Consider the following 26,004-nt stretch of genomic DNA (forward strand, 5'->3'; position numbering starts at 1 on the left):
CAACTGGAGATCATGGGTTAAAAGTGAAAGGTAAACTGTTTAAGTGGAACAGGAGAAGCAACGTCTTCACTCAGAGGGTGGTGAGAGTGTGGAATGAGCTGCCAGCACAAATGGTGCGTGCGACTTCGATTTCAATATTGAAGAGCAGTTTGGACAGGTACGTGGACGGGAGGTCTATGGTCCAGGTGTAGATCGACGGGACTAATGGTTTGGCATAGACCAAAAGGGCTGAAGGGCCTATTTCTGTACTGTAGTTCTCTATGACTCTATGTACTTATGCAGGTGCCAATAAACTCGATTTCTGTTTAGACTTTACATTTCCCTACATTAATTGCATCAATTACAACTCTCCTGGTTCCTCAGCTAGTTACAAACAATCATTGAAAACCTGCGCAATACACAGGAACTCGGCAGGCCAGGCAGCATCTATGAAAAAGAGTAAACAGTCGACGTTTCGGGCTGACACCCTTCTGAGACCTGCGAATTGATTAACTGCTGTCGTTCGGAGGACAGGGCGGGTGAACTATTGCGCTACCCACATGTCAGCCAAGGGCAGAACCCTTGATGGACACAAGCTGGGAACGCTCGCTCGGAGCTCATCTGCATAGAAGGGGGCGGTAGGTGACTGACGTTGGATGGTGAAGTTGCGGAGAGTGGGCGGGTTCCTGCATGATTGACGGTGAGGATGTGGTTGAAGATTTGCAGGAAGTTCGTGACGATACGATGCACAAGCTATGACGACGTAATAGGAGGTGTAATTGACGGTGGCTTCCCCCTTGCTGAATGGCTGACGCTTTGGAGACGTGGGAGGTTCCCATGCTCTGCGAGACACAGGCCGTTTCCCCGTTCTGATAGGCAGCACTGACGGCAGTGTGTTCCGACGAAGGGGCGGCAGCTTCAATGATGGACGTACGAGGGCGGAGATGTCGATTGGTCAGCTGGCGAGAGAGTGAGCATCCTTGCTGGGGCGGGCCTTCTCACATGGATGGATGGTTCAGGTCTCTGATTGGGCACGATTGCGGTTTGATAAGCACGACGGAAGGAGCGGCTCGGGCGATTGGCGGAGCGTGTAGGCTAGAGAAGGCGGGAGCACGGATGATTGATGGGCACGGCGACTCCACGTCGACAGGGAATATCAAGATGGAGGCGCTGGCTCTGGTGAGCGGGGAGCGGGCGGGACGGAGGAAAGCGGAGGTCCCTTGTGGGGGTGGCGGCATGGGTCCTGGAGTGGGCGGGGGTAGGTTCTATGGTCGGGCCGGAGCATGGGGTTTGATAGTGGGCGGAGAGGGAGGGGGAGGAGAGGAGAGGAGAGGAGAGGAGGGGAGGGGAGGGTGTGCAAGTCTACCTTCATACCCCCTGGTATTCCGAATTTCCTTATCTCCCTCCCCCTTTCTTCCTGTCATTCCTCCTCGTTTTTGCCCCACACAGGCTGACTGGTGAATGAGTGATATGGTGAACATTCAATTGACAGACAGCAAAGAGAAATTTTGCCTTCAGCACAGTTAACACTAGAAGCACCCCAGGTGTAACAGGGCCCTTTGAAAATCTTAATCAAAAACCACTCTGTCGCTGGGTGTGTAAACGTGTAGGAACCGACTGAATCTCTTCGGTTCCAGAGAATTAGTGTGGCAGGATGGCACAATGGGTAGAACCCCTGACTTCTCGCTCCAGACACCTGGGTTCGATCCCCTTCCGTGTGTGTATGCATGTGTAGTTTATACATTCTCCCTGTTATTCTGTTCGTTTCCCCCGAATCCTCCAGTTCTCTGCCACCTCACCACAATATGTGGACCCTCAGGGTGTGCATGAAGAGTAGAATCTCGGGTGAGTTTGTAGGAAAGTGGTGAAAACTGGAATGTTTCCCGCTTATGTTAAATCCATTGGGGTTCTCTCTCTCCCTCTGTTCCAGAAAAGTTCAAAATTTCCGACTCTCGACAAACGGCATGAGTTATTTTAGTGTAATCTCAGTGCTGGTAAATAGGAAATGCGTCGATTTATCCATTAAGGTCAGCATGAATGTCGTGGGCCGATATTCTGTGCTGTTGGACTCTACGGACTTGACAATAATGGTATCCTAGTGAGCCAGTCCCATTTGGCCCATATCTAACCGTTCCTATCTATGTACCTGGCTTGGTTTCTTAAGAAGTTGTAATTGTACCCACCTCTATCAGCTTGTTCCACACACCCATCACTCTTGGTGGGTGAACATATCGCATTTAATCATGGCCCTCTCACCTTTAAACCACGTTCACAAGTTTTAGACTACTTTAACCTATCTACACACCTCTGGTCACCTCTCAGCCTCCTTTGCTCCAGGGAAAACCATCCCAGTCTATCCAATCACTCCTTCTACAGTGGTAGGAAGTTTGTGAACCCTGTAAAATGTTTTCTATTTCTGCATAAGTATGACCTAAAATGTGATGAGATCTTCACATAAGTCCTAAAACAAGATAGAGAACCCAATTAAATAAATAACAAGATAAAAATTATACCTGTTGGAAAATGTATGTGGGGGGGGGGGGGTCACACCAGTTACTGAAAGCAAAGATTTCACATATATAGTTGTTGAAAAATATGTAATATTGGATCATTTTTCTTAATAAGTGAAGAAGTATAATGTATTTTTGTATTATTTATTTAATTGGGTTCTCTTTATCTAGTTTCAGGACATGCGTGAATATCTGATCACATTTTAGGTCATATTTATGCAGAAATAGAGAAAATTCTACAGGGTTCACAAACTTTCTAGCACCACTGTAGCTCAAGCTCTCCAGTCCTGTAATCACCAGTGAATTTTTTCTGTACCCTCTTCATCTCATCCCATCCCTCCTGTCGCTGGGCAACCAGAACTGTACACAGTACTCTGGGTGCAGTTTCAATAACGTCTTGTATAGCTGTAGCATGACACCCCAACTCCTGATGAAGGGTCTCTGCCCAAATCGTTAACTGTTCACTCTTTTCCATCAATGCTGTCTGGCCTGCTGAGCTCCTCCAGCATTTTGTATGTGCTGCTTGGATTTCTGGCATTTTAAGATTTCTTGCATTTTACCCCAACTCCTGAACTCAGTACCCTGAGTGCCAAGATACTATTTCATCAGCTCTCTCTGTTCTACAATACCCCCTGTCAGTTACCGGTCTATCTGTGTACCTGTACCCTGAGCTCACTCTGATCTACAACACTTCCCTATCATTTACCGGTCTCTCTGTGTACCTGTACCCTGAGCTCACTCTGATCTACAACACTTCCCTGTCATTTACCGGTCTCTCTGTGTACCTGTACACCATCCTTCCTCTGATCTGCAACAATCTCCTGTCATTTCCCGGTCTCTCTGTGTACCTGTACCCCGACCTCACTCTGTTCTACAACACTCCCCTGTCATTTATTGTGTTTTCTCACTCCCCTCTCCTGCTCTGCCTTTCTCTTCCCCCACCTCTCTATCTCTCCCCCTCTCTCCTCCCTTCTCCCCCACTCTCTCCCTCTTCAAGCCTTTCAATCTCGTAATCATTTTCGTGAATGTCCTTTGAACCCTCTCCAGTTTCAGCACATCCTTTCTTAGGTAAGGGGCCCAAAACTGCCCACAATACTCCAAGTGAGGCCTCACCAGTGCTTTATAAAGTCTCAACATTACATCCTTGCTTTTATATTCTAGTCCTCTTGAAATGAATGCTAACATTGCATTTGCCTTCCTCACCACCGACTCAACCTGCAAGTTAACCTTTAGGGAATCCTGCACAAGGACTCACAAGTCCCTTGTTGTCCCAAATCCTAAAATCAAAAATTCCTATAACTTCCCTGCCCCCTCAACACTACCTGCTCTTCCAACTGTCTTCATATTGTCAACAAATTTGGCCACAAAGCCATCAATTCCATATTCCTAATGATTGATATATAACATAAACAGAAGTAGTCTCTAATCAAGAAAGAGCCCCATTGCTTGCAAGAAATATATTTTTATTTTAATGTACTTATAGAGAACTGGTGTTTGCAGAGAGTCAAATAGAGAGAGTGTGAAACAGCGGGAGGGAGAGACATCTGACTCATGGACTGACCCGGGATCCCTGGAGCCTGCAGATAGCGGTACAGCCTGCCACACCACATTGCCCCCCTATGTGCTTGGCGGATGGACCGTAACCTTGGAAGACAAGGGTGGTGGTTGTTGGGATTGGCGAGGCTGGAGTTATGGATCCGGCTCACCACCCCAAACCCCCATTCCCGGAACATCACCAGAGATGCACGCCCTCGAGCCGAAGTTCTGTCCTACACTCAGGCTGCGATCTAGTGAGAGTCAGTGCATCACAGAACTTTGTCTCGCTGGCCCCAGGCACTGGCTTCAAGCAGACGGCGAGGGACCCTGGGCAAGGGCAACAAAGTGGTGAAAGCCCCTCCTACAAGACTGGGAGGGATACATGGTTGGGGGGCAGTGGGATTTTTTTGGGATCTGACACGGCTGTGAAAAGAGAGAAATTGTGTGATTGGTTTGGGGATTGATGTGGCTGTGGGAAGATTGGGGCAGTGGGATTAGTGTGGGAAATGTGGGGCTGTGGAGAGAGAGAGTGACAGTGGGATTAATGTGGGGATTGTCATGGGGCTGTGGGGAAAGAGCAGGGAAAGATTTGTTTGGGATCTGATGTGGGTCTGTGGGGAGAGTGGGGCAGTGGGATTAGTTTGGGGACTGAGATGGGACTGTGGGGAGAGAGCGGGACATTGGGATTAGTTTGGGGACTGACACGGGGCTGTGGGGAGAGAGCAGGGCAATGGGATTACTGTGGGGACTGACACAGGGCCATGGGTTCAGTCTGGGGACTGACAAGACCGTGGGGTCGGTCTGGGGACTGACGCAAGACCGTGGGGTCGGTCTGGGGACTGAGTTGGCAGCGGGATCAGTGTGGGGACTTACAAGGACTGTGGGGCTGTGCATGGAGAATTGTATTTACTGTTTGCTATTACACTACTGTAACATGATCTTCAGTTACTGTGCAATGTGTGCTTTCAGGAGCCCACCCTCTACACCGTGAAGGCAGTTCTTATCTTGGACAATGACGGTGAACGCATCCTCGCCAAGGTACAGTGTGAATATGTTCTGTCTACTGCCAACCTTGGCACCTCATCAGCCACTCTTCCCATTCCCTTGGCATTGCACTTGACGCCACATCTCTTGTGCCACACTTTCCTTAGCTTTGTCACTGTTCTCCCCTTTCTCTCCTTCCCACCCCCTCTTGCTCCACCCCACTGCCTCCTTTACCCCACTCCACCATCTCCCCATTCACACCATCCTCTCCCTTCCATCATTCCCTCCCCCTGTCCTCCTCCTTCATCTCTGATTCCTTTGTCAATGGCGACCTCTCTTCCCCATATGTGTGTGTGGGTGTCTCTTGCTCCCTCTCTTTCTCCCTCCCTCTCTCCCAACTTCCTCTGGATTGCCTTCATAGTGACACAACATTTTTCTCTTACCCCTGCAGTACTATGATAATACGTACCCAACGGTGAAAGAACAGAAAGCCTTTGAGAAAAACATCTTCAACAAGACACACAGAACCGATAGTAAGTGTCCAAGTGAAGGGAATCAGAATCGGGTTAATTATTGCTGGCTTGAAGACTTGATGATTTGAAGAGGCAACAGTACAATGCAGTACACACACAAAATAAATAAATAGTGCATATAAATAGATATAAAGAGGTACTGTTTATGGGTGCATGGACTGTACAGAAATTTGATGGCAGAGGGGAAGAAGCTGTTCCTGAATCGTTGAGTGCAAGTCTTCAGCCTTTTGTACTTCCTCTCTGAAGGTAGTAATGAGAAGAGGGTGTGTTCCGGATGATGAGGGTTTTTAATGATGGTTGCCTGGTTCTTGAGGCACTGCCTCTTGAAGATGTCCTTGGTGGTGGGGAGGGTTGTACGTGTGATGGAGCTGGATGAGTTTACAATCCTCTGCAACTTCTTTCAATCCTGTGCATTGGAGCAGTGACACCAGACTTGATGTAACCTGTCTAAGTACTCTCCACTGTACATCTGTAGAAATTTTGGTGACATACCAAATCTCCTCAAACTCCTAACGAAGTAGAGCCACTGGTGTGCCTTCTTTGTGATTGCATCAGCGTGTTGGGCCCAGGAGAAATCCTCAGAGAAGTTGACACCAGGAAATTGAAGCTACTCACCCTTTCCACTGCTGACCTCTCAATGAGAACTGGTCTGTGCTCTGCTGACTTTCCCTTCCTGGAGTCTAAAATCAATTCCTTGGTCTTGCTGACATTGTGTACAAGGTTGTGGTTGTGGCACCACTCCAGTTTAAGATGGTGGTAGTGAAGCACAGTTACGACTTGCTGACAGCAAAAACGACTATTAATTACTTTGTTAATCACACTTTTCTCGAAAATAATTGCTGCCATCAAAAGCCTGTAACTTGCTTTTTGGAGCTGAGCTTTTGAACCGCCTGTGCGATCCAGCATTTTTATGGTGGGAATTAAAGTTTCGAAGGTGCAGGTCGGTTGTGGTGTGGCATGTACGGGCCAAGTTGAGGTGGTGCAGTCTGGGCCCAAGAGCGGGAAATGAGCCAATGTTTGGTTGCTGGAATAGTCTTGGAGGCAGAGTCAAGGCAGCGTGGGTCTGAGAGCAAGGAACGACCCAAGGTTTGGCCGATTTAAGTGCTGGGCCAGATTGAAAAGGTCAGGGTGTCAGGGCCAAAGACCAATGTTCAGCTGGCTGCTTGGTAAGGTTTACTCACCTCTACACTGAACTGAGGCCGTGACCTGCAACTAATGGGTTCCTGGATCAACTGCAGTGATGACCGGCTTTGTGGTTGTAAACTCTATTTTGTTAATTTCAGTTCTCAATGTTAGTTGCTCACTTTTATTGTTTGTACAATTTGTATTTTTTTCTACACACTGGGTGTTTCACAGTCTTTTTTTAATGGGTTCTATTGGGTTTCTTTGTTTTGTGTCTGCCTGTAAAGAGACGAATCTCAAGGTTGTAGATAGCATACATACTTTGATAATAAATGTACTTTGAACTAAACCAGCCAATCTGTCTCTTCGCTACACTCCTCTGACAGCTCCTTCCTGTGGGTGTGAAAAGCTTGCCAATTGGTTCCCCTCTAGATAATTTTCCCTCTCTCCCTTAAACATGTGTCTTTTAGCGTCAGACTCCCCCCTACCCTGGGGAAAAAGACTGTGATGACCACCTTATCTGTGCTGCTCATGGATTTATAAACCTCCATCATGTCACCCTTCAGCCTCCTTCACTCCAGGGAAAGCCATTCAACCAGCCAACCTGTCTCACTCCAACTCTGTGCTTTGTTGTTGTCGCTTGTTCCCCGCTTCATTGTCCCTGAGCTCGACGATATTTGTATCCGCAGGTGAGATAGCGCTGTTGGAGGGACTGACAGTTGTCTACAAGAGTAACATCGATTTGTATTTCTACGTGATCGGCAGCTCGCATGAGAATGAGGTGAGGACGGAGTGCCGTGCTGTGGGAGGGGCGGGTGAGGAGGGAGCGCCGTGCTGTGGGAGGGGCGGTGAGGAGGGAGCACCGTGCTGTGGGAGGGCCGGTGAGGGAGCGCCCGCGCTGAGGGGGAGGGGAGGTGAGGAGGGAGCGCCGTGCTGTGGGAGGGAGGGTGAGGAGGAGCGCCGTGCTGTGGGAGGGGGCGGTTGAGGAGGGGCGCCGTGCTGTGGGAGGGTCGGGGTGAGGAGGGGCGCCGTGCTGTGGGAGGGGCGGTGAGGAGGGAGCGCCCCGCTGTGGGAGGGACGGTGAGGAGGGGAGCGCCGTGCTGTGGGAGGGGCGGTGAGGAGGGAGCGCCGTGCTGTGGGAGGGGCGGTGAGGAGGGGCGCCGTGCTGTGGGAGGGTCGGAGAGGAGGGAGCGCCGCGCTGTGGGAGGGGAGGTGAGGAGGGAGCGCCGCGCTGTGGGAGGGTCGGTGAGGAGGGAGCGCCGCGCTGTGGGAGGGTCGGTGAGGAGGGAGCGCCCCGCTGTGGGAGGCTGTGTAGCACCATGGGAGGAATGGCAGGAAGGGAGTTTGTTGCTGCATCTTGAGCGGTGAGCAGGGAGTGCTGCTCCACTGGAATAGGACTGTAGTGTTGTGATCATCTTCTCAATCTCTCCTGTTTTCCCACAGCTGATGCTGGTGGCCGTGCTCCACTGTTTGTTTGACTCTCTGAGTCAGATGTTCCGGTAAGGGTACAGTCTCCCTCCGCTATATCCCTCCCCTGTCTCTGTGACTCTCTCCCTCTTCTGCACCTCTCACCGTTCTGTGACCACTCTTACCCCTGCACCCCTCCCTGTCTCCTTGACCCCATCAGACCCCAACACTCCTTGCTGTCTCTGTGACGACCTTCGTCCACTACACTCGTTCCTGTCTCTGTGACCCTCTCCCTCTATCTGCTACATCACTCCCTGTCTCTGTTACCTGTGGCCTCCCCTTAATCCCTCCCCAACTCTGTGACCCCTGCACTGCTTCACCCCCTCCCCATCTCCATGAACCAACCCCCATCCCTCCCTGTTTCTCTAACCCACTTCCTCCTCAACACATACTCCCATCTTTCTGACTTCTCCCTGTTTTCAGTAAAACCTTACCCCTATGCCATTCCCTGTCTTTAACTGCAATGGGCCATTTTTTTCTCTTTTCTTTTTCTGGGGTTGTTTGTTAAAGTTGAAAATGTGGTAAATATACTTTCTTTATGATTTTATGCTGCATATGATCTGTCATTTCTGGACTAGTGATAACTGTGTATGGGCTGTATTTGCACAATATTTGCTCAAACTGAGGTTCCTTTAATCAGAACATCCCAACTTTCCTGTTTGGCTGAGCCCCAAATCATACTGACCCGAGACATGTTGTTTATGAAAGGTGGCCTTCTCACACTGAGTCAACTGGCTGTTAGCAGAGTTAGCTAATGGGCCAAGTTTGTATACGAGAAGGGGGGGTGCACATACCCATTGGAGCTCATACCAGAGTATCTCTTTACTCGCTGGACTGGACCCATTCTGAGCATCCCTCGAAGACAATTTCGATCAAACTGGCTCTCTCTCGGGAGTATTGGCCCTTGTTCCTTGGAGCCATTCATCTGCACATCTTGCAACAGGGACTATCCTTTAAACGGCATCTTCCATTGTGCCCCGCTCACACAGCTCCCGCCAAAAGACCACAAACCAGACTACTGTCCTCCAGAAAGCTCTTTGGAGGGTCATCCCGTCTCTGAGAACCGCTCCCTGCCCTTCAATGTGACCTTGTCCTTCCATTACACCCCTCCCCATCTCTGTGACCACCGCCCTCCCCCGTCTTTGTGATGCCCCATCCCTGCCCTACACCCCCTCCCTGTCTCTGTGATCCCCCTTAAACCCCTTCCCTTCTCTCTGATCCCCGCATTCCCCTACACCTCTCCTGATGTGATCCCCTTCCTATCTCTGTGTCGCCTACCTCCCCTACTCTCCACCTCATCTCTGTGAACTCTTTCCTCCCTACATCCCTCCCCGTCTGTGACCCCCTCCTGCCCCTACACCCTTTCCCTGTCTGAACCCCTTCCTCCCCTACACCCCTCCCCATCTCTGTGACCCCCCTCCCTCCCCCTAGACCCCTCCCCATCTGTGACCCCTTTCCTCCCCTACACACCACCCCATCTCTGTGACCCCCTTCCTCCCCTACACCCCTCCCCATCTCTGTGACCCCATTCCACCCCTACACCCCTCCCCATCTCTGTGACCCCCCTTCCTCCCCTACACCCCTCCCCATCTCTGTGACCCCCTCCCTCCCCTACACCCCTCCCCATCTCTGTGACCCCTTCCCTCCCCTACAGCCATCCCCATCTCTGTGACCCCCTCCCTCCCCTACACCCCTCCCCATCTCTGTGACCCCCTCCCTCCCCTACACCCATCCCCATCTCTGTGACCCCCTCCCTCCCCTACACCCATCCCCATCTCTGTGACACACCCTCCTCCTCCCCTACACCCCTCCCCATCTGTGACCCCCTCCCTCCCCTACACCCCTCCCCATCTCTGTGACCCCCCTCCCTCCCCTAGACCCCTCCCCATCTGTGACCCCCTCCCTCCCCTACACCCCCTCCCCATCTCTGTGACCCCCCCTCCCTCCCCTACACCCCTCCCCATTTCTGTGACCCCTCCCTCCCCTAAACCCCTCCCCATCTCTGTGACCCCTCCCCTCCCCTACACCCCTCCCCATCTCTGACCCCTTCCTCCCCTACACCCCTCCCCATCTCTGTGACCCCCCTCCCTCCCCTACACCCCTCCCCATCTCTGTGACCCCCTCCCCCTCCCCTACACCCCTCCCCATCTCTGTGACCCCCTCCCTCCCCTACACCCCTCCCCGTCTCTGTAACACCCTCCCTCCCCTACACCCCTCCCCATCTCTGTGACCCCCCTCCCTCCCCTACACCCCTCCCCATCTCTGTGACCCCCTCCCTCCCCTACAACCCCTCCCCATCTCTGTGACCCCCTCCCTCCCCTACACCCTCCCGTCTCTGTGACACCCTCCCTCCCCTACACCCCTCCCCGTCTCTGTGACCCCCCTCCCTCCCCTACACCCCTCCCCGTCTCTGTGAGGCCCTCCCTCCCCCTACACCCCTCCCCATCTCTGTGACCCCCCTCCCTCCCCTACACACTCCCGTCTCTGTGACCCCCCTCCCTCCCCTACACCCCTCCCCGTCTCTGTGACCCCCTCCCTCCCCTACACCCCTCCCCATCTCTGTGACCCCCTCCCTCCCCTACACCCCTCCCCATCTCTGTGACCCCCCTTCCTTCCCTAGACCCCTCCCCATCTCTGTGACCCCCTTCCTCCCCTACACCCCTCCCCATCTCTGTGACCCCCTCCCTCCCCTACACCCCTCCCCATCTCTGTGACCCCCCCTCCCTCCCCTACACCCCTCCCCATCTCTGTGACCCCCCCTCCCTCCCCTACACCCCTCCCCATCTCTGTGACCCCCTCCCTCCCCTACACCCCTCCCCATCTCTGTGACCCCCCTCCCTCCCCTACACCCCTCCCCATCTCTGTGACCCCCTCCCTCCCCTACACCCCTCCCCATCTCTGTGCCCCCTCCCTCCCCTACACCCCTCCCCATCTCTGTGCTCTCCCACCCTTCCTGTCTTTGTGATGCCCATTCTTTCCCTATACCTGTCCCCAGCACTGTGACCCCTTCTCTGGTCCCTAGATCCCTCCCTATCTTTGTGACACCTCTCACTATCTCTGTGACCTCCACTCTCTCCTACATCCCTCTCTGTCTCTGATCCCCTCCCTCCCCTACACCCCCCATCTCTGTGACACCCTCCCTCCCCTACACCCCTCCCCATCTCTGTGACCTCCTTCCCTCCCCTACACCCCTCCCCATCTCTGTGACCTCCTTCCTCCCCCTACACCCCTCCCCATCTCTGTGACCCCCTTCCTTCCCTATACCCCTCCCCATCTCTGTGACCCCCTCCCTCCCCTACACCCCTCCCCATCTCTGTGATCCTTTCCCTCTCCTACACCCCTCCCCATCTCTGTGACCCTCTTCCTCCCCATCTCTGTGACCCTCTTCCTCCCCATCTCTGTGACACCCTCCCTCCCCTACACCCCTCCCCGTCTCTGTGACCTCCTTCCTCCCCTACACCCCTCTCCATCTCTGTGACCCCCTTCCTCCCCTACACCCCTCCCCATCTCTGTGACCCCCTCCCTCCCCTACACCCCTCCCCATCTCTGTGACCCCCTCCCTCCCCTAACACCCCTCCCCCGTCTCTGTGCTCTCCCACCCTTCCTGTCTTCGTGATGCCCCATTCTTTCCCTATACCTGTCCCCAGCACTGTGACACCTCTCACTATCTCTGTGACCCTCCACTCTCTCCTACATCCCTCTCTGTCTCTGATCCCCTCCCTCCCCTACACCCCCCATCTCTGTGACACCCTCCCTCCCCTACACCCCTCCCCATCTCTGTGACCTCCTTCCTCCCCTACACCCCTCCCCATCTCTGTGAACCCCCTCCCTCCCCTACACCCCTCCCCATCTCTGTGACCCCCTCCCTCCCCTACACCCCTCCCCATCTCTGTGACCCCTCCCTCCCCTACACCCCTCCCCATCTCTGTGACCCCCCTCCCTCCCCCTACACCCCCTCCCCATCTCTGTGACCCCTCCCTCCCCTACACCCCTCCCCATCTCTGTGACCCCCTCCTCCCCTACACCCCTCCCATCTCTGTGACCCCCTCCCTCCCCTACACCCCTCCCCATCTCTGTGACCTTCCTCCCCTACACCCCTCCCCATCTCTGTGACCCCCTCCCTCCCCTAAAACCCCTCCCCATCTCTGTGACCCCCTCCCTCCCTACACACCCCTCCCCATCTCTGTGACCCCCTCCCTCCCCTACACCCCTCCCCATCTCTGTGACCCCCTCTCTCCCCTACACCCCCTCCCATCTCTGTGACCCCCTCCCTCCCCTACACCCCTCCCCGTCTCTGTAACACCCTCCCTCCACTACACCCCTCCCCATCTCTGTGACCCCCCTCCCTCCCCTACACCCCTCCCCATCTCTGTGACCCCCTCCCCTCCCCTACACCCCTCCCCGTCTCTGTGACAACCTCCCCTCCCCTACACCCCTCCCCATCTCTGTGACCCCCTTCCTCCCCTACACCTCTCCCCATCTCTGTGACCCTCTTCCTCCCGCATCTCTGTGACCCTCTTCCTCCCCATCTCTGTGACCCTCTTCCTCCCCATCTGTGACCCTCTTCCTCCCCATCTCTGTGACCCCCCTTCCTCCCCTACACCTCTCCCCATCTCTGTGACCCTCTTCCTCCCCATCTCTGTGACCCTCTTCCTCCCCATCTGTGACCCTCTTCCTCCCCATCTCTGTGACCCCCTCCCTCCCCTACACCCCTCCCCATCTCTGTGAGGCCCTCCCTCCCCTACACCCCCTCCCCATCTCTGTGATCCTTTCCCTCCCCTACACCCCTCCCCATCTCTGTGAGGCCCTCCCTCCCCTACACCCCCTCCCCATCTCTGTGACCCCTTCCTCCCCTACACCCCTCCCCATCTCTGTGACACCCTCCCTCCCCTACACCCCTCCCCATCTCTGTGAGGCCCTCCCTCCCCTACACCCCTCCCCATCTCTGTGACCCCCTTCCTCCCCTACACCCCTCCCCATCTCTGTGACACCCTTCCTCCCCTACACCCCTCCCCATCTCTGTGAGGCCCTCCCTCCCCTACACCCCTCCCCATCTCTGTGACCCCCTTCCTCCCCTAGACCCCTCCCCATCTCTGTGACCTCCTCCCTCCCCCTACACCCCTCCCCCATCGCTGTGACCCCCCTCCCTCCCCTACACCCCTCCCCCATCTCTGTGACCCCTCCCTCCCCTACACCCCTCCCCATCTCTGTGATCCTTTCCCTCTCCTACACCCCTCCCCATCTCTGTGACCCCCCTCCCTCCCCTACACCCCTCCCCATCTCTGTGACCCCCTCCCCTCCCCTACACCCCTCCCCATCTCTGTGACACCCTCCCTCCCCTACACCCCTCCCCATCTCTGTGACCCCCCTCCCTCCCCTACACCCCTCCCCATCTCTGTGACCCCTCCCTCCCCCTACACCCCTCCCCATCTCTGTGACCCCTCCCTCCCCTACACCCCTCCCCATCTCTGTGACCCCCCTCCCTCCCCTACACCCCTCCCCCATCTCTGTGACCCCCCTCCCTCCCCTACACCCCTCCCCATCTCTGTGACCCCTCCCTCCCCTACACCCCTCCCCATCTCTGTGACCCCCCTCCCTCCCCTACACCCCTCCCCATCTCTGTGATCCTTTCCCTCTCCTACACCCCTCCCCATCTCTGTGACCCCCTCCCTCCCCTACACCCCTCCCCATCTCTGTGACCCCCTCCCTCCCCTACACCCCCTCCCCATCTCTGTGACCCCCTCCCTCCCCTACACCCCTCCCCATCTCTGTGCTCTCCCACCCTTCCTGTCTTTGTGATGCCCATTCTTTCCCTATACCTGTCCCCAGCACTGTGACCCCTTCTCTGGTCCCTAGATCCCCTCCCTATCTTTGTGACACCTCTCACTATCTCTGTGACCTCCACTCTCTCCTACATCCCTCTCTGTCTCTGATCCCCTCCCTCCCCTACACCCCTCCCCATCTCTGTGGACCTCCTTCCTCCCCTACACCCCTCCCCATCTCTGTGACCCCCTCCCTCCCCTACACCCTCCCCATCTCTGTGACCCCCTTCCTTCCCTATACCCCTCCCCCATCTCTGTGACCCCCTCCCTCCCCTACACCCCTCCCCATCTCTGTGATCCTTTCCCTCTCCTACACCCCCCTCCCCATCTCTGTGACTCTCTTCCTCCCCTACACCCCTCCCCATCTCTGTGACCCTCTTCCTCCCCATCTCTGTGACCCTCTTCCTCCCCATCTCTGTGACCCTCTTCCTCCCCATCTCTGTGACCCTCTTCCTCCCCTACACCCCTCCCCATCTCTGTGACCCTCTTCCTCCCCATCTCTGTGACCCTCTTCCTCCCCATCTCTGTGACACCCTCCCTCCCCTACACCCCCCATCTCTGTGACCCCCCTCCCTCACCCTACACCCCTCTCCATCTCTGTGACCCCCTCTCTCCCCTACACCCTTCCCCATCTCTGTGACCCCCTCCTCCCCTACACCCCTCCCCATCTCTGTGACCCCCCTTCCTCCCCATCTCTGTGTCCTCCTTCCTCCCCTACACCCCCTCCCTATCTCTGTGACCCCCTCCCTCCCCTAGACCCCTCCCCATCTCTGTGACCCCCTCACTATCCCCTACACCCTTTCCCATCTCTGTGACCCCCTCACTCCCCTACACCCCTCCCATCTCTGTGACCCCCTCTCTCCCCTACACCCTTCCCCATCTCTGTGACCCCTCCCTCCCCTACACCCCTCCCCATCTCTGTGACCCCCTTCCTCCCCATCTCTGTGTCCTCCTTCCTCCCCTACACCCCTCCCTATCTCTGTGACCCCCTCCCCTCCCCATCTCTGTGACCTCCTTCCTCCCCATCTCTGACACCCCTTTCCTCCGCTACACCACTCCCCATCTCTGTGACCCCCTTCCCTCCCCTACACCCCTCCCCATCTCTGTGACCCCCTTCCTCCCCTACACCCCTCCCCATCTCTGAGGCCCTCCCTCCCCTACACCCCTCCCCATCTCTGTGAGGCCCTCCCTCCCCTACACCCCTCCCCATCTCTGTGACCCCCCTCCCTCCCCTACACCCCTCCCCATCTCTGTGACCCCCTCCCCTCCCCTACACCCCTCCCCATCTCTGTGACCCCCTTCCTCCCCTACACACCCTCCCCATCTTTGTGACCCCCTTCCTCCCCTACACCCCTCCCCCATCTCTGTGACCCCCCCTCCCTCCCCTACACCCCTCCCCATCTCTGTGACCCCCTCCCCCTACACCCCTCCCCATCTCTGTGACCCCCTCCCTCCCCTACACCCTTCCCCATCTCTGTGTCCCCTTCCTCCCCCTACACCCCTCCCCATCTCTGTGAGACCCTCCCCTCCCCTACACCCCTCCCCATCTCTGTGACCCCCCTCCCTCCCCTACACCCCTCCCCCATCTCTGTGCTCTCCCACCCTTCCTGTCTTTGTGATGCCCATTCTTTCCCTATACCTGTCCCCAGCACTGTGACCCCTTCTCTGGTCCCTAGATCCCTCCCTATCTTTGTGACACCTCTCACTATCTCTGTGACCTCCACTCTCTCCTACATCCCTCTCTGTCTCTGACCCCCTCCCTCCCCTACACCCCCCATCTCTGTGACCCCCTCCCTCCCCTAGACCCCTCCCCATCTCTGTGACCCCCTCCCTCCCCTACACCCTTTCCCATCTCTGTGACCCCCTCACTCCCTACACCCCTCCCCATCTCTGTGACCCCCTCTCTCCCCTACACCCTTCCCCATCTTTGTGACCCCTCCCTCCCCTACACCCCTCCCCATCTCTGTGACCCCCTTCCTCCCCATCTCTGTGTCCTCCTTCCTCCCCTACACCCCTCCCTATCTCTGTGACCCCCTCCCTCCCCATCTCTGTGACCTCCTTCCTCCCAATCTCTGACACCCCTTTCCTCCGCTACACCACTCCCCCATGTCTGTGACCCCCTCCTCCTCTCCCCTACACCCCTCCCCATCTCTGTGACCCCCTCCCTCCCCTACACCCCTCCCCATCTCTGTGACCCCCTCCCTCCCCTACACCCCTCCCCATCTCTGTGACCCCCCTCCCTCCCCTACACCCCTCCCCATCTCTGTGACCCCCCTCCCTCCCCTACACCCCTCCCCATCTCTGTGGCCCCCTTCCTCCCCTACACCCCTCCCCTACACCTTCCAGTCTCTGTGACCCCTCCCTCTCCTATGCTCTCCCCATCCGATGAGGAGAGGGAAAACCATTTGATTCTTCATCTTGTGGAAGTTAGAAGAAACTTTAGAAGTGTGGAATTTGGAAGAAATGAATATATCGAAACATGTCAGCCCCACAGGGGACTGGATGGGAGATATGCTTTCAGCCGTAGGAAGGGTTCAGACCCTTCAGCCCATGTTGTTGTGCTAACCTCTTAACTTACTCTAAGATCAACCTTACTCTTCCCTCTGACACTGCCCCGTAATATTATTGTTACATCGTCAGAGTCATAGAGCACTACAGCATAAAAAAAAGGACCTTCAACCAATCTAGTCCATCTAAACTGTTATTCTGCCTAGCCTCATTGATCAGCACCTGGGCTAAAAGTCCTTCCATCCATGGAGTTACACAAACTTCTCCTAAGTGTTGCAATGAACCTGCATCAACCACTTCCTCTGATAGCTCGTTCCACACTCGCAACCACAAGTTCCCACCCAGGTTCCCCTCAAATATTTCACCTTTCGTCATCAAACTATGACCTCTAGTTCTAATCTCACTTAACTTCAGTGTAAAAAGCCTGCCCTGCACTTACCCTATCTATACCTCTCATGAGGATGGTGGGGTGGAGATCCATCTCCATCAAAGGAGGTGTAAGGCATTCCTTCTGTCTGCTGTTCTGTAGGTCACCCGTTCCAAGGTGTAGCACCTGCTTAGCCCCATGATCAGGGTCACGTGAAGCTATGGAAAGGTGGTGGATGGTCATATGAACAGCTGGTGCATATAGCAAGTCCTGGTTATGCGACCACTGACAACAGGCAGAGTACTGATAATGGCTGGGGTCACCCATCTTGTAAAGACACTGCCCAGAAGAAGGCAATGGCAAACTACTTCTGTAGAAAAATTTGCCGAGAACAATCATGGTCCTGGAAATACCATGGTCGCTTAGATTGTACGACTTGCACATAACAAGCAAACGATATCTCATAATTTTGTGTACATCTATCCCCTCATTCTCAAGAGCTCTAGGGAATAAAGTCCCAACCTATTCAACCTTTCTTGATGACTCAGGTCCTCAAGTCCTGGCAACATCTTGTATAATTTTCTCTGCACTCTTTCAATGTTATTGATATCTTTCCTATAGGTAGATTACCAGAAACTGCACACAATAATTGAAACAGCCTCACCAATGTCTTTTACAGCTCCAACATAACATCACAACTCCTGTACTCAATACTTTGATGTATGAAGGCCAATGTGCCAAAAGCTCTTTATGACCCTATCCACCTGTGACACCATTTTCAAGGAATTATAGATCTGTATTCCCAGATCCCTCTGGTCTACTGCACTCCTCAGTGCCTTACTTCTCACCGTATAAGACCTACCCTGGTTTGTCCTCCTAAAATGCAACACCTCACACTTCTGCATTAAATCTGCCATTTTTCACCCTATTTTTCCATCTGGTCCAGATCCCGCTGCAAGCTTTGATAGCCTTCCTCGCTGTCCACTACTCCCCCCAATCTTGGTGTCATCCACAAATTTGCTGATCCCGTTAACCACATTATCATCCAGATCGATGATAGAGATGACAAATAACGGACCCAGCACTGATCCCTGCAGCACATCACTAGACACAGATCTCCAGTCAGCGAGGCAACCATCTACTACCACTCTCTGATTACACTCACTAAGCCAGTATCCTGAATGCCAAACAACTGAACCTTCTGGACAAGTCTCCCGTGCTGGAGTTCGTCAAAGCATTGCTAAAGTCCACTGCCTTTCCTACATCAATTTCCCCAGTAACTTTGAAAATCTCTAAAATTGGTTAGCCCGTGACATACTACATACAAAGCTATGTTTAATTTCCCTAATAAGGTCCTGTCTATCCAAATACTTAAATACCTGTCTCTTAGAGTGCCTTCTTATAGTTTACCCCAGTATTGATGTTACGCTCACCGGTCTATAATTTCCCCTGCTTATTTTTAAAGCCTTTCTTTTACTGAGTACAGGGAAAGCCTTTGTACTCCATGCCATCTATACAGATCATTTCATTACACAGTGCATTGAGGTAGAACAAGGTAAAACAATAACAGAATGCAGAACAAAGTGTCACAGTTACAGAGAAAGTACAGAGCAGGCAGACAATAAGGTGCGAGGGCCACAACGAGGTAGATTGTGAGGCCAAGAGTCCATCTTATTGTACTAGGGGGATTAATTGTCTTATAACTGCAGCGTAGAAGCTATTCTTGAGCCAAGTTCTACGTACTTCAGGCTTTTGCCTGATGGGAGGGAGGAGAAGAGAGAATGTCTGGGGTGGGAGGGGTCTTTGATTATTCTGGCTGCTTCACTGAGACAGTGAGAAGTGTAGACAGAGTCCATGGAGGGGAGGCTGGTTTCTGTGACGTTCTGAACTGTGCAGTTTTCTGCGGTCACGGGCACAGCAGTTTGCATCTGGATAGGATGTTTTCTGTGGTGCATTGATAAGGCTAGAGAGGAGGCATGGGTCATTTAAAACTGAGATGTGTGGGAACTTGTGAAATTCCTGAAGAAGTGAGGGGGAGGTCACTGTCCAAAAGAGGAGGGTTGATGAGTATTGAGTCATAGAGGGCTCTGGGGAAAATGGAGAGGAAGAGGAGGTGGGGTCTGGGGCAGGTGGGAGGTTAGGAGAGCAAATGGTAAGGGTGAGACGGGAGGGGGATGTCATGGCTCCATTCCGATGCATGGTAGGGAGAAGGTAGAGACACACCCTTAACCCCTTCCAACCTTTCTGTTTTTTGTTCGTTCTTCAGGAAGAACGTGGAGAAGCGGGCTCTCTTGGACAACATGGACGGTGTATTCCTGGCCATCGATGAGATTGTGGATGGAGGGTATGCCCCAAGATATTCCCCCTCAGCCCATTCACCAGGGGAAGCGCTGTTCATATCCCTACAGACTCTTTCCTCATTGGAAGGAACAGTTCTCTCCCAACTCCTCACACCCCCTCTCCCCTCCCTCGGGCAGCACATTCCAGGCACCCACGACGCTCTTTGTGGAAAAAAGTATTCAGTACTTCAATATCCTGGGGAGAAAGATACTGTCTATCTACTCCATCTGTTCCTTTTGTAATCTAATAAACCTCAGTCTCCACTGCTCCAGAGAAAACAGCTCAAGTTTGTCCAGCCTTTCCTTACAGCTCACGCTCTCTAATCCAGGCAACATCCTGGTGAATCTCCTCTGCTCCCTCTCCAAAGCCCCCACACCCTTCCTGTAATGGGACGACCAGCACTGAATGCAGTGCTCCAGATGTGGCCTAACCAAAGTTCTATGATGTTGGAACATAACCTCTTAACTTTTGAACTCCATGCTTTGACCAATAAAAGCAGGCATTCCATAAGCCTTTTTAACCACCCTACGACCTATGTAGCCACTTTCAAGGAACTATGAACTTGGACCCTAAGATCCCTCTGCTCACTAACACTGTTAAGGATTTTGCCCTTAACGGTGTACTGTCTCCTTCCGTTTGCCCTACCAAGGTGCAACACCTCACCCTCATATGGGTTAAACTCCATCTGCCATTTCTCACCGATGTCTGCTACTGATCTATATCCCATTGTATTCTTTGCCAGCCTTCTACACTGTCCACAACTCCACCAATCTTGGTATCATCTGCAAACTTACTAACCAACCCATCCACATTTTCATCCAGGTCACAAATAGCAGAGTCCCAGTACAGATCCCTGCAGGGGATCCAGTGCCCTACCCTCATCAATCTCTCTTGTCACCTCGTCAAAAAACTCAGTCAAGTTGGTAAGATACAATTTTCCCCACGCAAAGCCATGCTGGCCATGGGGCGTCATGGTAGCGTAGAGGTTTACAGTACAGGAGATTACAGCTGCTGCCTGTCAGGAATTTGTACGTTCTCCCCGTGATCACGCGGGTTTCCTCCCACAGTCCAAAGACTCTCTCCCCCCCCTCCTCCCTCCCCCACCCCATCTCTGCCCCACCTCTCCCCTCACTTGCCCCCATACCCTCTCTGTTCCATTTGCTCCCCCGCTCTTGCTCTCCCTCTCCACCCATGAGTCCCCCTCTCTCCCCTACATCTCTCCCTGTTCCTGTGATTCCTTCCCTCCCCCACACTCCTCCAGCCAGGTGGTGCAGAGAGTGGCACTAAGGGTAAGACTACTTTCCTTTCCTGTCCCCCAACTGCCCCTTTCTGCACTCAGCCCTTGCCAGGCTTTCCCTGACTCCTTAGCCCAGCTCATTGGCTCCATCTGCTGGGCAGCACTGCCAATTTCAGCGAATCTGAAAAGTCACAAGAGACTGCAGGTGCTAGAAATTTGATGTTATTTTATTAAATCTTGAGGAAACACACAAAAAGCTGGAGGAACTCAGCAGGTCAGGTAGCATTAGTGGAGATAAATGAACAGTTGATATTTCGGGTTGTGATGAAGGGTCGTGGCCTGAAGAGTCAACTGTTTATTCGTCTCCATCAATGAAAACCTTGCTTGCAACAGCATCACAGGCACAGAACATCAGAGACAGCATTCACAGTAAAAACACACACAATTTTTACAAGAAAGAACATGTTTGGAACAAAAACAAAATTCACTTTAGTGCCAAGAGGTGGTGATTAGCATTGCACCAGTTGGCTCAAGAACCGAATGGTAGCTGTTCCTGAACTTGGTGTAGCTTCTGTACCTCCTGCCCGATGGGAGCTGTGGAAGATGGGATGGCCCGGATGGTGGGGATCTCTGATGATGGACGTTGCCTTCTTGAGGCAGCACCTCCTGTAGATACTACCCATGGTGGGGAGGGATGGGGTACCCATAATGTACGGGGCAGATTCCACAACTCTCTGCAGCTTCTGAAGCATTTGAATTGTCTTATTAGCCCGTGACGCAGCCATTCAGGATACCTTCAACAGTACATCTGTAGAAGTTTGTTAGGCTGTCTGGTGACAAGCTGAAACTCCTTAATCTCCTATGAAAGTAAAGACACTGTGACTGTGTCTGTGTGCTTGGCCTGGGAGGGGTTATCTGAAATGTTAACACCCAGGAATTTAAAGTTGCTCACTTTCTCCACTGCAGATCCCCTAAAGGACACTGGCACTTGTTTGCCCTCCTTCCCCTTTCTGAAGTCAATGAACAGGTCTTCAGTTTTACTTACATTGATGACTTGATGTGGGAGGGGCAGTGAGGAGGGAGCAATGTGGTAGAGACAAACAGGACAGTGCAGTGTGGGGAGGGGTGGCAAGGAGGGAGCGCCGTAGAGCAAATTGGAATTGGTTTATTATTGTCACTTGTACTGAGATAGAAAGAAAGCTTGTCTTACATTCTGTTCATTCAGATCATCACACAGTGCATTGAGGTAGAACAAGGTAAAGCAATAACAGAATGCAGAATAAACTGTCACAGTTACAGAGAGAGTGCAGGTAAACAATGGGGTGCAAAGGTAATGACAGGATAGACTGTGAGGTCAAGAGTCCACCTCATCATACTAGGGACCATCCAATAGTCTGATACCAGCGGGATAGGAGCTGTCCCTGAGCCTGGTGGTACATGCTTTTAGGCTTTTGTATCTTCTGCCTGATGGGAGAGGGAGAAGAGAGAATGTCCGGGGTGGGAGGGGTCTTTGATCCTGTTGTCTGTTTCACTGAGACAGTGAGAAGTGTAGACAGAGTCCATGGAGGGGAGGCTGGTTTCCTAATGTGCTGAGCTGTGTCCACAACTCTCCCCGGTTTCTACCAGTCACGGGCAGAGCAGATGCCACGATGCATTCAAATAGGATAGTTTCTGCAGTACACTGATAAAAATTGATGAGGATCAAAGGTTGTACAAGACATTTGTGAGGCTGCACTTGGAGTACTCTGTACGTTTTAGGTCCTGCTATTGGAAAGATACAATCAGACTGGAAGGCATGCAGAAAAAAAAAATGAGGGATGGCGAGGAAGGAATTGTGTGGGAGGGTTAGTGAGGAGGGAATAGTGTTTTGCAAAAGTAGACTTATTTTGGCTTTTTGACCTCTTGCTGTGCATGTCTCAGTGTCAGGGTAATACTCTGTCTACTGTAGACAACACAGGACCATGGAGTACAGATGCATGTTTCCCTGAAAGTAGACAGGGTGGTGAAGAAGGTGTTTGGCACGTGGCCTTCATCAGTCAGTGCACTCTGTACAAGAGTTGAGATGATGTCATGCTACAGTTGAACAAGATGTTGGTTATACTTAGTATACTGTCTACAGTTTTGCTCACCCTATTGTAGAAAATATGTATTAAGCTGGAAAGAGTGCAGAGGAGATATACGAGGATGTTGCTGGAACTCAAGCAACTGAGTTACAGAGAGAGGTTGGCCAGTTCTTTATTCCTTGGAGTGTGACCTTATGAAAGTATATAAAATCATGAGAGGCATATTCATTTTCCCCAGGGTTGGAGATTCAGGAACAAGAGGGCACAAGCTTAAGGTGAGAGGGGAAGAGATTTAGTAGAAACCTGAGGGGCAACAACTTCACCCAGAGGGCCAGCTGCCAGAAGATTTGTTGCGACAGGTACATTATCATATAATAGTTATTTGCTCAGGTACATGGATGGGGAATTTTTAGAGCAGGGATTTCCAAACCTGAAATTCATAGACCCCTTGTTTAATAGTAGGGGTCCATGGTATAAAAAAGATCGGGAACCCTTGGTTTAGAGGGATGTGAGCAAATGGGACTGGCTGAGATGTGAATTTGGGTTGGTATAGACCAGTGGACCAAAGGGCCTGTTTTTACGCTGTGACTCTTGCTGTTAAGTCCCCAGAATAGGATTCTGTCTCTCTCACACACTCTCTCTCTCTCTCTCTTCACAGGCTGATGATGTACCCTTGACAGAACAGACTGTTGCACAGGTAAGCCTCACTGACCACTGTGTCCCACTTCTCCCCAGGGTTGTTGGGGTGGGACGTTTGCTGATGGGGTGGTGGTAGGGATAATAAGCTCCTCGCAACAATCCCACACGTGCCCCTCGATTCCATGCACTGTCCCCCCCCCCCCCGCTTCAGCCCTCTAAAGACTCCTCCCCTAACCTGCCAGACCCCACCTTGACCCCATTGACTCTCCTGAGCCTACTTGAGCCCCTGCACTTCATCCCCCGACCATCAACCCACCGAGCCACCACTCCTGTAACCCAGACGCCTGCCTGATATTCCCTTGCCCTCTACCCTCCTGCCACTCCCCAGCACTAATCTCTCCCCCTCTTTCCCCCCCACCACAGGTCCTTCAGTCGGCCAAGGAGCAGATCAAGTGGTCTTTACTGCGATAGACACAATACCGGACACATTCCTTCTCTCTGCTGACATTCCCGGGGTCCCAGCACTGATACTGGACTGTAAATCTATTCCCCCCGCCACAGAATCTCCACATAGAGGAGGTGTCGGCCCCCCCATTCCCCAGGAACGTACTTTCATTCACAAGTGCACTGAATTGTGGGTTGCAGAGCAAGGATGGGACATAAGGTGACAGTGACAGAGTTCAGGAGGAAAAGAGGAGGAGTGAACCCACTCTCACCCTCCATTCAAACTGTCTCCTCTTCAGTTAGTCCTGAAGAACCTACACTGAGCCTGTTACTCTCTCAAACCCCTTCATACCCCTCTATCTGAATCCACCCCATTTCTTGCACCGACCCCTGATGCCTAATCAGTGCTCTCTCCAGTGGATCCCCACTTAACTGTGGTCTTCAATAAACTCCTGTTAAACTGGTCTCTTGTCTGCACGGCTGATTCAAGATTCGGAATCAAGTTTCAACCTCACAGATACTGCTGTCTGTTCCCGGTGTGGGTCTGACCTAGGGATTTGGAGATAGGAACTGTGCACGGTGCTCCCGGTGTGGGTCTGACCCAGGGATAGGGAGACGGGAACTGTGCACAGTGCTCCCGGTGTGGGTCTGACCCAGGGATGGGGAGATGGGAACTGTGCACGGTGCTCCCGGTGTGGGTCTGACCCAGGGATAGAGAGACGGGAACTGTGCACGGTGCTCCCGGTGTGGGAATAACCCAGGGATAGGGAGATGGGAACTGTGCACAGTGCTCGGGGTGTGGGTGCGATTCAGGGATAGAGAGACGGGAACTGTGCACGGTGCTCCCGGATTGGGTCTGACCCAGGGATACGGAGATGGGAACTGTGCACGGTCCTCCCGATGTGGGTCTGACCCAGGGATAGGGAGACGGGAACTGTGCACGGTGCTCCTGTTGTGGGTCTGACCCAGGGATAGGGAGATAGGAACTGTGCACGGTGCTCCCGGTGTGGGTCTGACCCAGGGATAGGGAGATAGGAACTGTGCACGGTGCTCCCGGTGTGGGTCTGACCCAGCAATAGGGAGACGGGAACTGTGCACAGTGCTCCTGGATTGGGTCTGACCCAGGGATAGGGAGACAGTAACTGTGCACAGTGCTCCCGGTGTGGTTCTGACCCAGGGATAGGGAGACGGGAACTATGCACAGTGCTCCCGGTGTGGGTTTGACACAGGGAAATGAAGATGGGAACTGTGCATGGAGCTCCCGGTGTGGGACTAACTCAGGGATAGGGAGATAGGAACTGTGTACAGAGCTCCTGTTGTGGGTCTGACCCAGGGATATGGAGATGGGAACTGTGCACGGTTCTCCCGGTGTGGGTCTGACCCAGGGATAGGGAGACGGGAACTGTGCACGGTGCTCCTGTTGTGGGTCTGACCCAGGGATAGGGAGATAGGAACTGTGCACGGTGCTCCCGGTGTGGGTCTGACCCAGGGATAGGGAGATAGGAACTGTGCACGGTGATCCCGGTGTGGGTCTGACCCGGCAATAGAGTGACGGGATCTGTGCACAGTGATCCAGGTGTGGGACTAGCCAAGGGATAGGGAGATGGGAACTGTGCACAGTGCTCGGGGTGTGGGTGCGACTCAGGGATAGAGAGACGGGAACTGTGCACGGTGCTCCCGGATTGGGTCTGACCCAGGGATACGGAGATGGGAACTGTGCACGGTCCTCCCGGTGTGGGTCTGACCCAGGGATACGGAGACAGTAACTGTGCACAGTGCTCCCGGTGTGGGTCTGACCCAGGGACAGGGAGACGGGAACTGTGCACAGTGCTCCCGGTGTGGGTTTGACACAGGGAAATGAAGATGGGAACTGTACATGGAGCTCCCGGTGTGGGACTAACTCAGGGATAGGGAGATAGGAACTGTGTACAGAGCTCCTGTTGTGGGTCTGACACAGGGTAGGAAGATGGGAACAGAGCATGGTGCTCCTGGTGTGGGTCTGACCCGGCGATACGGAGATGGGAACTGTGCACGGTGATCCCGGTGTGGATCTGACCCGGCAATAGAGTGACGGGAACTGTGCACAGTGCTCCAGGTGTGGGACTAACCAAGGGATAGGGAGCTGGGAACTGTGCCCAGTGCTCCGGGTATGGGTCTGACCCAGGACAGGGAAATGGAAACTGTGCACGGTGCTCCCGGTGTGGGTTTGACACAGGGATAGGGTGACGGGAACTGTGCACGGTGCTCCCGGTGTGGGACTGACCCGGCGATACGGAGATGGGAACTGTGCACGGTGATCCCGGTGTGGGTCTGACCCAGGAATAGGGAGACCAGGAACTGTGCACAGTGCTCCCGGTGTGGGTCTGACTCAGGGATAGGAAGACAGGAACTGTGCACGGTGCTCCCTGTGTGGGTCTGACCCAGGGAAAAGGAGATGGGAACTGTGTACGGTG

At 53.6% G+C, this 26,004-nt stretch overlaps 1 protein-coding gene across 2 annotated transcripts; it reads left to right on the plus strand.

Moving 5' to 3' along the window:
• The first annotated feature begins 968 nt into the window (after positions 1-968).
• copz1 (COPI coat complex subunit zeta 1) lies at positions 969-24,016 on the plus strand. Of its 2 annotated transcripts, XM_073071223.1 has the most exons (10): positions 1,002-1,158; positions 4,995-5,063; positions 5,461-5,542; positions 7,354-7,445; positions 8,108-8,163; positions 19,095-19,176; positions 20,018-20,037; positions 20,430-20,457; positions 23,127-23,165; positions 23,531-24,016. In XM_073071223.1, the coding sequence occupies exons 1-10, from the start codon at positions 1,096-1,098 to the stop codon at positions 23,576-23,578; spliced, it is 579 nt and encodes a 192-aa protein (XP_072927324.1). In that variant the 5' UTR covers positions 1,002-1,095; the 3' UTR covers positions 23,579-24,016. The 2 variants fall into 2 exon arrangements, with proteins under 2 accessions (XP_072927323.1, XP_072927324.1); XM_073071222.1 differs by lacking the exons at positions 20,018-20,037; positions 20,430-20,457; positions 23,127-23,165; positions 23,531-24,016 and having other exon boundaries at positions 969-1,158; positions 19,095-19,425.
• The last annotated feature ends 1,988 nt before the right edge of the window (positions 24,017-26,004 follow it).

Source organism: Hemitrygon akajei, chromosome 18, assembly GCF_048418815.1.
Source record: "Hemitrygon akajei chromosome 18, sHemAka1.3, whole genome shotgun sequence".
NCBI classification, from domain to species: domain Eukaryota; kingdom Metazoa; phylum Chordata; class Chondrichthyes; order Myliobatiformes; family Dasyatidae; genus Hemitrygon; species Hemitrygon akajei.